General features: G+C 36.6%; 1 protein-coding gene and 1 long non-coding RNA gene across 2 annotated transcripts; both read left to right on the top strand.

Annotated features, from left to right (window-relative positions):
• The first annotated feature begins 68 nt into the window (after window positions 1–68).
• Window positions 69–2,933, top strand: LOC123211939 (heat shock cognate 70 kDa protein-like). Its single transcript, XM_044630926.1, has one exon. The coding sequence runs from the start codon at window positions 767–769 to the stop codon at window positions 2,729–2,731; it is 1,965 nt and encodes a 654-aa protein (XP_044486861.1). The 5' UTR covers window positions 69–766; the 3' UTR covers window positions 2,732–2,933.
• Window positions 2,934–3,533: 600 nt separating this feature from the next.
• LOC123210876 lies at window positions 3,534–12,494 on the top strand. The gene is made up of 6 exons (XR_006501297.1): window positions 3,534–3,692; window positions 4,224–4,324; window positions 8,599–10,408; window positions 11,012–11,156; window positions 11,624–11,810; window positions 11,947–12,494. It is a non-coding gene; the product is annotated as an uncharacterized LOC123210876 (long non-coding RNA).
• Window positions 12,495–13,298: the final 804 nt, after the last annotated feature.

The raw sequence follows: 13,298 nt of genomic DNA, 5'->3' as shown, positions 1-13,298 counted from the left end.
TCAGGGATGACTTGGTCGCTATATTAGAACTTTCAGGACTATTAAGGAAAAATCTAACCGCTTTTCCAGAAGTCTCTGTTCTTCCCCGACTCCTCCAATGAACTTCTTCTTCTACACATCTCCCGAAAATTCTTCCTTACCTGAAACATTCTCCCGCCCCTATAAATATCCACGCTATATTAGAACTTTCAGGACTATTCAAGAAAACTCTAACCGCTTTTCCAGAAGTCTCTGTTCTTCCCCGACTCCTCCAATCAACTTCTTCTTCTACACATCTCCCGAAAATTCTTCCTTACCTGAAACATTCTCCCGCCCTTATAAATATCCACGCTATATTAGAACTTTCAGGACTATTCAAGAAAACTCTAACCGCTTTTCCAGAAGTCTCTGTTCTTCCCCGACTCCTCCAATCAACTTCTTCTTCTACACATCTCCCGAAAATTCTTCCTTACCTGAAACATTCTCCCGCCCTTATAAATATCCACGCTATATTAGAACTTTCAGGACAATTCAAGAAAACTCTAACCGCTTTTCCAGAAGTCTCTGTTCTTCCCCGACTCCTCCAATCAACTTCTTCTTCTACACATCTCCCGAAAATTCTTCCTTACCTGAAACATTCTCCCGCCCTTATAAATATCCACATCCCACCGTTCCTCCAGGCCAATTCGAATAAACAAAACAATACAGTTTTCCCCTAACAATTCAAACTTAAAAACTCTTTTCTTTGTTACCGTTTTTGATAGACTGTTACTGATTCTTTTGTTTAATGGCACCAAAGAGTGAGGGAAAAGCTATTGGCATTGATCTCGGCACCACTTACAGCTGCGTCGGAGTGTGGCAAAACGACCGCGTTGAGATCATTGCCAATGATCAAGGCAACAGAACAACTCCTTCTTATGTTGCCTTCACTGATACTGAACGTTTGATCGGAGATGCGGCTAAAAACCAGGTTGCTATGAACCCTCAAAACACTGTCTTCGACGCTAAACGTCTCATCGGCCGACGGTTCTCTGACCCGGCTGTTCAGAGCGACATGAAGCTCTGGCCTTTCAAGGTCGTGGCGGGTCCAGGGGATAAGCCTATGATTGTGGTTACCTACAAAGGGGAGGAGAAACAATTTGCGGCCGAAGAGATTTCATCAATGGTGTTGACCAAAATGAAGGAGATTGCAGAGGCTTATCTGGGTCAGACCGTGAAGAACGCTGTGATTACTGTTCCGGCTTATTTTAACGACTCGCAGAGGCAAGCTACAAAAGATGCCGGAGCTATAGCTGGACTCAATGTTATGAGAATTATCAACGAGCCGACTGCCGCTGCCATTGCTTATGGTTTGGACAAGAAGGGGTCGAGGTCCGGTGAGAAGAATGTGCTTATATTTGATCTTGGTGGAGGAACTTTTGATGTTTCGTTGCTAACAATTGAGGAGGGGATCTTTGAAGTGAAGGCGACTGCTGGTGATACTCATCTCGGAGGTGAAGATTTTGACAATAGGCTTGTCAATCATTTTGTTGCAGAGTTTAAGAGAAAGCATAAGAAAGATATCAGTGGCAATGCCAGAGCTTTGAGACGCTTGAGGACTGCGTGTGAGAGGGCGAAAAGGACTTTGTCTTCCACCACACAGACGACGATTGAGATTGATTCGCTCTATGAAGGTATTGATTTCTATTCTACTATTACTAGAGCAAGATTTGAAGAGTTAAACATGGATTTGTTTAGAAAATGTATGGAGCCTGTGGAGAAATGTCTTCGTGACTCCAAGATTGACAAGAGTCAGGTTCATGATATTGTTCTTGTTGGTGGTTCAACAAGAATTCCCAAAGTTCAGCAATTGTTGCAAGATTTCTTCAATGGCAAGGAACTCTGCAAGAGCATAAACCCCGATGAGGCCGTGGCTTATGGAGCAGCTGTTCAGGCTGCTATTTTGAGCGGTGAAGGGAATGAGAAAGTTCAAGATTTGCTTCTTCTTGATGTCACACCTCTCAGCCTCGGAATTGAAACTGCTGGTGGTGTAATGACAGTTTTAATTCCGAGAAACACGACGATTCCCGCCAAGAAAGAGCAAATCTTTTCAACTTACTCTGATAATCAGCCTGGAGTTTTGATTCAAGTGTATGAAGGTGAAAGGGCTAGAACGAAGGACAACAATCTGCTTGGGAAATTCGAGCTCACGGGGATTCCTCCAGCTCCTAGAGGTGTTCCTCAAATCAATGTTTGTTTTGACATTGATGCAAACGGCATATTGAATGTGTCAGCTGAAGATAAAACTGCTGGAGTCAAGAACAAGATTACAATTACAAATGACAAGGGAAGATTGAGCAAGGAAGAGATTGAGAGGATGGTTCAAGAGGCCGACAAGTATAAGGCAGAGGATGAGGAAGTAAAGAAGAAGGTCGATGCAAAGAACGCCCTTGAGAATTATGCCTACAACATGAGGAACACTGTGAAAGATGAAAAGTTTTCCGAAAAACTTGATCCGGCAGACAAGGAGAAGATCCAGAAGGCGATTGATGAGGCCATTGAGTGGCTTGACAGGAACCAATTGGCTGAAGTTGAAGAATTTGAAGACAAGTTGAAGGAATTGGAAGGCTTGTGCAATCCAATAATTGCAAAAATGTATCAAGGAGCTGGTGGGGATGTTCCAATGGGCGGTGGTGCAGACATGCCGAAGGGCTATGGCAAGGCAAGTTCCAGTAGCACTGGTGCAGGGCCTAAGATTGAGGAAGTTGATTAAAGCCAGAAAGGGGTGTCATGTAGAGATGTTATGTCTTGAAACTGTTTTTTGGGTTTTGCTTGAGTGGGATAATATGTGAATACGTAAGATTGTAATGATTGCCAGTAGAATAGTATTGAGAGATTTGAGAATGAACTAAAAATTTTTAAGTGTAAGCAATAGTTGGTTCAAATTTACAATAGAATAAATGTTTTAGTTGTAATTGTTTCCGATTCTTGAGTGCTTTTAGTTTTTGAATTTTCTCAGTGTATACGGGTGTCTCTGGCAACGCTGATGTCAAAGAAATAAGATATAATCCTAAGCTCTAGAACTAAGAACCAGTTATGGGTGAAAAATCTTCTTGTGAATAAGCCAAGAACCGTCAGAATGGTAATGAAAATTTTATTCGTCCTCCTAAGTTCTCTTAATTTTGTTAATAATAAAAAAATATAATTAATTAATTGAAAGACATTTTGATATTTAATTTTGACACTAATTTGGAAAAATAATTAAAAATTATTTAATGAGCACTAAAAGTTTTAGAGTACAGGCATGAAAGCTACGAACGGAAAGAATGAAACTAAAACTAGAAGAAAAGTTTTATTTATTAAATCAATTAAAAATATCATATTCTACCTTGTTAAAAATAAAAAATGTTCTTTTAAGTATTTTCTCATATATCTTAAAATGGCTAAATATATAGTGTCATTTTATCAGTGTGTTATAAATTTCCAAGAATATCATGAAAAGAAAAAAAAATAAGAGTATATATTTAAAAATTTATATACAATATGTTCATTTCATCATGGTAGGATTCCTTGATTAGAAGAAAACGACGATGAAGGCCTGGGGTTGGGAGCAGGAATATAATCTGAAATAAAAGAGGAAAACAAACCTTACATTTATCGCAGTGATTGTCTCTGACATTTGCAGTGACTGACTGACAATGACCTTGCCTGAGACGAGAGCCTACGAAAATTAGGTTAGTTTTCTTCTTTATGTACTTATATAATGCAGTTGTTTGAAAAAATAAATTGTGTGGTGATCACTTTTTAATCTTGTAATAATCAACAACTCCTTCACCATTGTTTTGTTGCATTCAGTTGCTTACAGCTATCTAAACCGATGGTTCCTTTTTGATTTTATACTCAAGAGATTAGTGCCTCTTGTTCTGCATTCGTGAGTTTTTTGTTAGATTAGTGAAACCTGTAAATGACCTCAAATATCTTATTATTATTGACCGACTTTAAATTTGCATGGTCTGTTTTTGAGAATTTTTAAGTAGACGTATATCGTTCTTATATGTCTTTTGGTATTTGAGGAACTCCAGCAAATTTTTTGATCTAATTCTTGTACTCTTTTATTATGTCAAATCTTTCTTTCCCTCTTCTAACTATGGTTAATTATTATATTGTTGCTTTTCCATTGTTTTGACAATGTTAGTTATGTAATGCAAGATTTTGACAATGTTATGTGATGCTAGAGTTTGAATTCTTTTTTTTTTTTAATGCAGAAAATTCCATTTAGAGCATTCACCTGAAGATAATGTATGTCAAACATGTAGCTTCTATGCTCCAGTGTACAATTATTGCAACATATCAACCATTTGATCTGGTATGCCAATAAGTCGATATTCTCAGAACGATTGGGAAGTGAATTGATCTTTGTTCTTAGATTTGTTGCCTCCATCACTATGGTCATTTGTCTGTTCTTGGAGTCTGCAATCTTCATATTCTTTCTCATTTGTCTATTGCATTCGCTGAGTCTTTACCCTGTAAAATAAATGCCCGTAAGTGTTGCGATTGCTGGTTATTGCTTTGAGCAAGTTATTGGACAAGAATGTTCTCATTTTTGATGCTGGAACTATTCTTCTTACCTCATTTCCCTTCTCTTTCCCCATAGTTTATTTGGTTGTTGCTACTAATTTATCATCTGTACATTTGGATTCAATTGCAAATAAATCCTTAACTCAAGCTTATGGAAGTTGTTGTCATCATAACCCACTCATCCTTGTTCATAGGTAGAAATAGTTTATTGTATTTATTTTGGAGAGGCTAGATAAACTATCCTGAGGCCAAAAAGCAGTAGAAAGATGTGCACATTTAGTTGGTTGTTTCTGGTATTATTTTGGAACTTTGTAGGGGCTTGTTAAGATAGCTTGTGTTTTCTTTCTCTTTGATTGAAAGCAGATGTTATCATATCTTTCAAATGCTAGTTATTTCTGAGAAAAAATAATTTGCGGTTTCTCTTTGTTATCTTTCTTTCCAATGGGCACTTTGGAACATAGGCATTTGGCATGCCCCATGATGAATAAGAGAAGTTGACTTAAAATCTTGAGAAATCATTTCAATTTTGTCAGGTAAATACTATTTCCTAATAATCTCTGCTGCTTGTGTGAAACTCTAGGATAAATTCAACAGTACTATGGTGCTTTGTAAAGCAAATTTTACTCAAAATTTATTCAAATGAATTTTGGCTAACTTATGCCATTTAATGTAGAACTAGAAATAGGAAAGGCTGCTAGTCACCTTCTGGAGTGGAAGAAAAAATTCCAGAAATAGGAGGAAACTGTGGTATCATATAGGTACTTATTGAGGCGATCCTAGTGTTTTGCACCATCTGCCATTGTAGGCCTGGCAGAGGAGGACTTCAATGTGCATAGAATACCTAACTGAATCAGTTCTTATATTGCAACATGCCACTTTCTTCTTTCTTGAGGTGACCAGTCTCTTGAAGTTCTCACCAATAAGGAGTTTATTCTGCCTTTCTACACTAGTGACTCTTCACCCATTTATGTAGGGTTACCCCACTGCCAAACATGTCATCTTTTGGTCTTGTTCTAGTCATTATCTCTAGGACTATGTCTACAATAAAGCTATAAACATCTGCTTTCATTGAGGTGTCAGATCCAATTCCATATTCTAAATAAACAAAAATACAAGCATCTACTTCACTAATTTTTGTCTTCTGAGGAAAAATGGAAAAATCAGGAAGTACAATGATTGTTGACTGATAAATGATGCTTTTACAAGTATATTGGTGATGCATGGTATAATTGAAAAATGCTAGGGATCAACATTGTTTGCTTTATTAGTTGGATTTAAATGTTTTTCAGTTTTCTTGCTGGCTTTTTTTTCATATTGGAAAACTGATAGCAACCTGCAGAATCCTCCCAAACAAACAATATTCCAGTCCAAACCAAAGTGACAGAAACTTGCAGAATCCACTCAAACAAACAATGTTCCTGCTCCAATCACACACACAACAATTCACACAATCTAGCAATGGATATACTGAAACAACCTCAGCTAGAAACTTATTATAAATCCAATCTGCCACACCTTAGGTAGCAAAAATGAAAAAAAAAAAAAATTCTAGTAACAGTTAAGAGAATTGAAAATATTTTGGCAACAGAGGTGCCAAATCCTCTCAGGTCACTGCCCCCTTTTTTCTCATTCCTCTTCCCTTTTATATGGTTGCTTGTCTCTCCACTCCATCATTCCTCTTGTGTCCTCCACGTGTTCCTTTTTTTTTTTTGAATCACCTTTGAACTAATTGCACCTCACTACACAACATTTGTCCACTACCTCTGCCCTTATTTTCCCATGTACTCTCACAAGTGGACTCATCCTTCTGTTGAATCAGCACCTCTAACAATCCATATGACTCCCTTTTAACTTTTAAAACTTGCTTTGGTTTTAACGTCAATTCTATGTCTTCAATAAGGCAAGGTGGAAGTGGTTGGCTAGCAACTTTTGGACCTATGACCTTTTTGACTTGGGATACATGGAATATTGGGTGTATGGTGTAGGGAGAGAGAGCTAATTTATAAGCAACATTACCAATCTTCCCATTAACCTCAAATGGCCTAATACCTTAGGCTTAATTTCTCATTGGGGCACGTGGCCTAGCTCAAATTGAAGCTCACACCTTGTCATGCGAACTATGGTTTTGGCTGTGTGGCAGATTGCTAAGGTATCAACATAAAGTCTTTTAGGTTGTGGTCTTCAGTTTATTTCATGTTTGTGCAATAAGATCTTTATTGCTCTGTATTGTTGTTTTAAACCTTGAGACAAGAAAGATTCAAAAAAGGCTTGCCAAAGAAAATTGGAAGCAACGAGGTTAGATGGTTGCAAAATTAGCTAGCTCATGCAAATCCAATGACTGTACTTAAAACAATTGTTAACTAGGTATTATTTTTGTTGCATAATGCATTAATTATTTCATTTCTTGAAAACATGGATTTTTTTAAACAAAACAAAATATTCTTTTTCCATGGAATTTTGTGATGCAATTAAGGCTCATAGGGATATGATTACTTTTGTTGTAGAAGCGTTCAATTATTGACACAGGTATACACTTTATGGCTTGTTTTAGTAGATTTGTTTGTTTCTTGTCATAACCCTTGTTGTAGTAATAAATCTCTATTAGTGGTTAATGCAAAAGTAATGTAGCTAAAATTTGACTTTATTTAACATATGTACAAGAAATATGGTGAATTATTAGTCATCTCCTAGAGTGGAAGAATAAATTCCAAGAGAGGAGGAAAATGTTTCATCACTTAAGTATCTCTTGAGGCGATCCAAGTCATAAGCTGCATCTAGCATAGTAGGCCTTGTAGAGGGGGATTCTTGCGTGCATAGAATACCCAACTCGATCAATTCTCCTATTGCAACATGCCACATTCTTCTTTCTTCTGCAGACTTGTCTCCTAAAGCTCTCACCAGCCAGGGGTCGATAACTTTTTCCATTCTTCCATGGTAGTGTGCCTTTACCCATTTGTGCAGGCTTAGCTCACCACCAAACATGTCATCTGTCGGTCTTTTTCTAGTCACCATCTCAAGGACTAGAATTCCAAAGCTGTAAACATCTCCTTTTGTCGATGTGTTAGATCCAAATCCATATTCTGCACACATGAAAATTCAAACAATGGTTTCACTAATATTTGTACTTCTAAGTAAAAACTGAAAAGATTAGAATGTATGTTGATTGTTGGTTTAATTTGACTTCTATAAATGAGGCTGTACGAACATTATTGTGTGAAATTGATGCCAGGGTAATATTGAGGAATTTGTTGGTTCAAATTGTGTACCTTATCATTTAAGAAAATGAGTCCAAATATGGATATTTATAAGAGTTAAAAGCTCATAAATTAATGCTACTTTTGTATAAATTTCAACTTGAAAACCTTTTTTTCCTTCTGCATTGAATTTCTGACATAGAAAGAAAGAAGGTGTTTGTACCTGGTGCAATGTATCCAACAGATCCACGTAACATATTAGCAGTCGAGCTTCCCATGTTCTCAATGTTCCCAATATTTTCCACTCCCATTGGTGTAATCAACCTTGAAATCCCAAAATCAGAAACCAGAGCTGTCATTTCATTGGTGAGAAGAACATTGCTCGGCTTCAAATCACAGTGTATGACTCCAACAGGAGAATCATGGTGAAGATAGGCCATCCCTTCAGCTATATCACTGCAAATATTCACTCTCTCGATGAGAGACAAGTCTGAATTTGAATCCACAACTGTTGCTGGATAAAGATGGCTATCCAAACTCCCATTTTCCATATAAGGAAGAATGAGTGCCTTAAAGTCAGGCAGACTACATGCAGTTATAATCCTTATAAGATTTCTGTGGCGAATCCTCTTTAAAACTTGACATTCTCTGTTAAAACTATTTGCCAGATTCCCAGATTGCAAATTCAAAACCTTGACTGCTATTGCTCTTCCATCCGAAAGATTTCCTTTATAGACACGTCCATAGCTGCCTGTCCCAATTAGCATCTGCTCATCAAACTCTTTAGTGGCTTTTGACAGCTCTCTGTAAGTGATTCTTGGAAAATTTTGCTTTAACTCTAGTGTTTTTTGCTGCCTTATTGTTTCAGATTTTGCTGAGATCAAAACTTTGATGAGGTTGAACTTAAGCTTACAACATATTGCTGTAAGGAGTGCTGATATGCAGATGACTGAGGTGAATATGATTAAATACATATGCAACTGGAACCAATGCCGCTTCTGGGAGCAGGTGGGCATATCAGGAGCTGTGCCACATAGACCTTGATTGCCTAATAATGACATATTTGTTACTGAATCAAAGATGCCTCCTGAGGGAATCCTGCCTTCAAGCTGGTTGAAAGAAAGATTGATGAAGGTAAGAGTATGCATTTTGCTCAGGCTTGTTGGGATCAAACCAGACAAGTAGTTTCCTGAAACATCGAGTGATTCAAGGTTTTTTAGATCACCTAGAGAATCTGGAAGGTGCCCTGCAATAGAATTGTGCGATAGATTTAACAACCTCAATGCAATGCAGCTTGATATCTGAGAGAAGATATTTCCAGTGAATTTGTTCGATGAAAGGTCTATCTCCTGAACATTTTCCAGTTTGCTAAACTCAATTGGCAATGGACCTTCAAAATGATTATGTGACAGGTTTAAAAATATTCTGATTGCACGAATACCTGAAAGTTCTGAAGGAACACTCCCATTCAACTTGTTGTAGGATAAGTCTAACTTGTATAGATCTATGCACTGTCCTAAACTTCGGGGTATTGATTGTGAAAGCAAATTGTTGTTAAGAAACAAATAATTCAACCGAATTAAATTTCCAAGACTCTCTGGAATAGGACCACAAAAATTATTGTATGATAGATCAAGCAAGCCCAGATGAAGGAGTTGACCTAATGCTGCTGGAATTTCACTGGAGAATAAGTTGTGTGATAAGAAAAGCTGCTCCAATTTCGACAACCTACTAATATTTGATGATATCATTCCATTCAGATGATTTGAAGTCAAATTTAGTGTCATAAGGTTGGAAATATTTGCTATACTCAGGGGAATTGGTCCAGTGATTTGGTTTTCTTGCAGTAACATTTTTGTTATATTCAGTTGACTGATTGAAGTAGGCAATTTTCCTCCAAGACCCATGCCAACCAACTGAAGCTCAACCAACTTCGTGCAGTTTTCCAGGGCAGTGAAGAAGGGGTTAAGATTGCTGTTGTTGTCATGACTTATCATGTAATTATATGATAATTGGAGAAATTTAAGTGAAGGTAACTTCCCCAAGATATCCGAAGGTAACTCACCAGAAAGATTATTGGTCCCCACATCCAAATTATACATTGAAGTATTTACCAAAGATGTAGGAAGCTGTCCCACAAACTGATTGTTGTATAAATTAAGGGACCATAGATATGGACTATTTCCTACTTCTTGTGGAATCTTTCCTGTAAAAAAGTTGTGGGAAAGGTCTAAATTTCTCAGTGAAGTGCAGTTGTGGAAGAAGGAAGGTGGAAGTGCTTTTGATAAATTGTTTCCAGAAAGAGTTAACAAATGGAGTTTAGAAAGAAGAGCAAAGGACTCTGGTATTGGACCTTGTAAATTGTTCTCATCTAGCTGTAAATAAAGGAGGTGTCTAAGGTGCGAAAATTCAGGTGGAATGGCTCCAGAAAAGTGATTGTTATAGAGCTCTAGGACATGAAGGCCAGTAAGATTTGAGAGAAAGGGAGAGAGGGTTCCAGTCAATCCACAATTTGGTAGAAAAAGTTGAGACACACGGTGATGGTGTTTGCCACATCTAACACCGCTGAAGCTACATACATCAACATCCTCCCCCCAGTGAGCTAACGTACAATTTGGATCAAACTTTATGGTGCTTTTGAACAACAGAAGGACAGCCTTGTCCGTAACCAAAGAGTGGTGAGTATGACTGTTAAGACCCATCATAGTTGCTTGACCAGTACTTAGAATCAAATGGAGAAGTACAAAGACTGCTTTAAAGAAGAACATTATGGGAAAAATTTAAGATACTAATAGTGATTCCCTTAATGGATAGGTGGCTGTAGGTTTATAACAGTAAGAACTCTAGTGAAAAAAACAGGGAGAATCTATGATTTTTTCACAGGTGATTACTTTTAGAGTGTGCTTCCATTTAAGCTGGAAATTAATCTTTTGGGAAGGAAATTTCAGTGCAGGTTATGATTTATGAAGACAATAAAGTACTTTTCTTAGCTTATTCATGGGTTTGGAACTGTGATGAGTAGATTTTCTGGTCAACTTAGTTAATGCCCATGAGATGATAAAAGAAACTTCGCAAATTGCAAATTGCAAAAAAAAAAGTAGGCGTGCACAATTTTAAATATTAGCTCATACAACATGCTTCACATGCACACTCACACCATTATTAACATTTAGTGCTTTGGTTATAGTTCAACTTGTGTTTATAAGCCATTGGGTTTGGATAGCCTCTGTTGGATCGCAGTTAGATTTTTTTTAATTATTTATGTTCTGTGGTTGCTGTAGGAAAAAAAAAGTGTCTATTGTCAAAATGTACACTACAGACAAGTTTGATTGGTAAAGAGTCAATGGTATTTGTGACAGCATAAGGCTTGAAGACTTCCATGAATGGTTGGAAAGGTGAAGAATCAAAAATGGGGTGGCAGGTCCGGTCAGTGGTTCCTTTTCCGCATTGTGCCATGGATAAATAAATTTGTTTTAAAATATTCCAATTCTGCATTTGTTTCAAATATTTTCTTTGGTTAATATATTTAGGTTTAATGAATAATAATAATAATTTGAATTTACAGACTTATCGTCTGGATAATGTGGTATATCATATATGAGACTTCTTATAGAATGACAATACTTGTTATAGGACATTGACAAATAATATCTACCTTATAAAAGCATTATTGAGGATATATAAAGAATAATATTGAAACTTTTGTTAAAATAGAATGGAATAATCTCTAGATTCATTTCTCTCATAAATATTCTCTTTGATATCTTTTTGATTTCATATGAAAAGGAATACAGAAAAAAAGAAGAAGATAATTTGAAGTAGAAATATCTTTTCTGTCTATATTTATATCTCATCCAAGTTCATGGTCAATCTTATGTGTCTTCTGCTAACAGATCATGCATATTCGTGCATTGTCCTAGAGATTGAGATACTGAGCTTGAAAGCTTAATGTTGTTAAGAAAGGGCTCTGAGCCTGCCGTCGTAGACTTTCCAGGATTTGAATCACTGAAATTATTGTAAGACAGATCAAGCTGTTCCAGCTGAGGGAGTTTGACCTAATGCTCCAGGAATTTTTACAAGGTTCTAAACAAATCCTTCATCTATAGATGAATTGATCCAGTGATGTTTTCTTGCAGTAAAAATGACCTGGGCAATGATCCTCCAAGGTCCAGGCCTGCCAATTCAAGCTCATCTATAATTCGTTACAATTTTGCAGGGCAATGTAAAACGGCTGGAGATTCATATTCTTATGGACAATGAGATATTGCACTGAAGGCACAGCTTCTCGGGAAGGAAACTCATCATAAAGAAGGTGTGTGACAGCCTTGAAGTAGCAGATATCAACAGACTTCTCCCAGTTACAAAGGTACTTTTGAATGCCATAAGAGCTGCCTTATCTGTAAGTAAAGAGAGGTGGTTTACATTGCATAACGTAGTTGCATGACATAGTTGCATGGCCTGCACTTCAATTAAAAAGTTAGTGTCACCCCATACGTTTAGAAAGTGGTAAATACACCCAGTTCTTTTAGAACTGTTGGTAAAATTTAATGGTAAATTGTTAAAAATTAGTCATCTATCAACCGTCACATTTAGCTTCATCAACGGTCATTTAACACATCACATTCATCACTCATCATCAACAACTCATTATCAATAAAAATAAACAAGTACATAACTCATGGTCGGCCATGTTGTTTCAATTGGTCGCAGCCGCCCACGATGTCGATCCACCCATCACCACTACCTCCAGTCTTCTTTCTCTCTCTCTCTCTCAATATATATATATATATATATATATATATATATATATCAAAGAGATAAAGCCAGATTGTATGTTTTTTTTCCAAAAGTGGTGGAAAAATGCTGTGCAAACCATGGTGGTTATTGAGTAGATTAATTTTCAAAGTCCACTAAATTTATTAATACCCTGATTAAATTAGAAAGTTACATCCAATATATAGATAACTAGTCTTACCTCGTCAACATGTTTTTTCACACACTAACTAATTAAGACCAAGTTGTGGCTATAATTTTATTTTCCTCATGGGCAAACATTATTAGCATTAATTGTTTCTATTCTGTGGCTGTAGCTGCCTAAAATTTTGTGGGATATTCGTTAAAATAATCAAAATTTATGAAGTTTATATGAATATAATCACACCTCTTATTTTTATATCTGCATGATTATCAATCTAAAGTTTGACTATATTAAGTCCATATAGAAAAACTAAATTTTCTGTCATTCTTTTCCATTTCCGATGTCATCCTCTCTAGCTTGATTTTCAATAAATTCCAACCATCCACCTAATAATCAACCATCTGCTCTCAAGAGAGAGTGTGTTCTTCTAAGATTTTTTTGCCGTTCTTCACTGTTGGCTGATATTTTTTACATTTTCATACAACATTTCGAAGATTTGAAGTAATTTAAAATTACAAAATGGCAAAGAAGGTTAGTTGTGGCTTTGTATTTTTTATATTGTATAAATTCTATGATAAATATTCGCGTTTATGCAATTTTTTAAACTTCAAAGATTTTTGTTGTAAGTGGTCACTGCAGTTCATGCATGG

This window comes from Mangifera indica, chromosome 3 (assembly GCF_011075055.1).
Source record: "Mangifera indica cultivar Alphonso chromosome 3, CATAS_Mindica_2.1, whole genome shotgun sequence".
NCBI classification, from domain to species: Eukaryota; Viridiplantae; Streptophyta; class Magnoliopsida; order Sapindales; family Anacardiaceae; genus Mangifera; species Mangifera indica.
Note: the sequence above shows the minus strand (reverse complement) of the source record. Positions and strands in the feature narration are given on the sequence as shown.

Excerpts from the sequence above, each read along its gene's own strand:
- LOC123211939 (XM_044630926.1), top strand. The coding sequence starts at position 767 with ATGGCACCAAAGAGTGAGGGAAAAGCTATTGGCATTGATCTCGGCACC.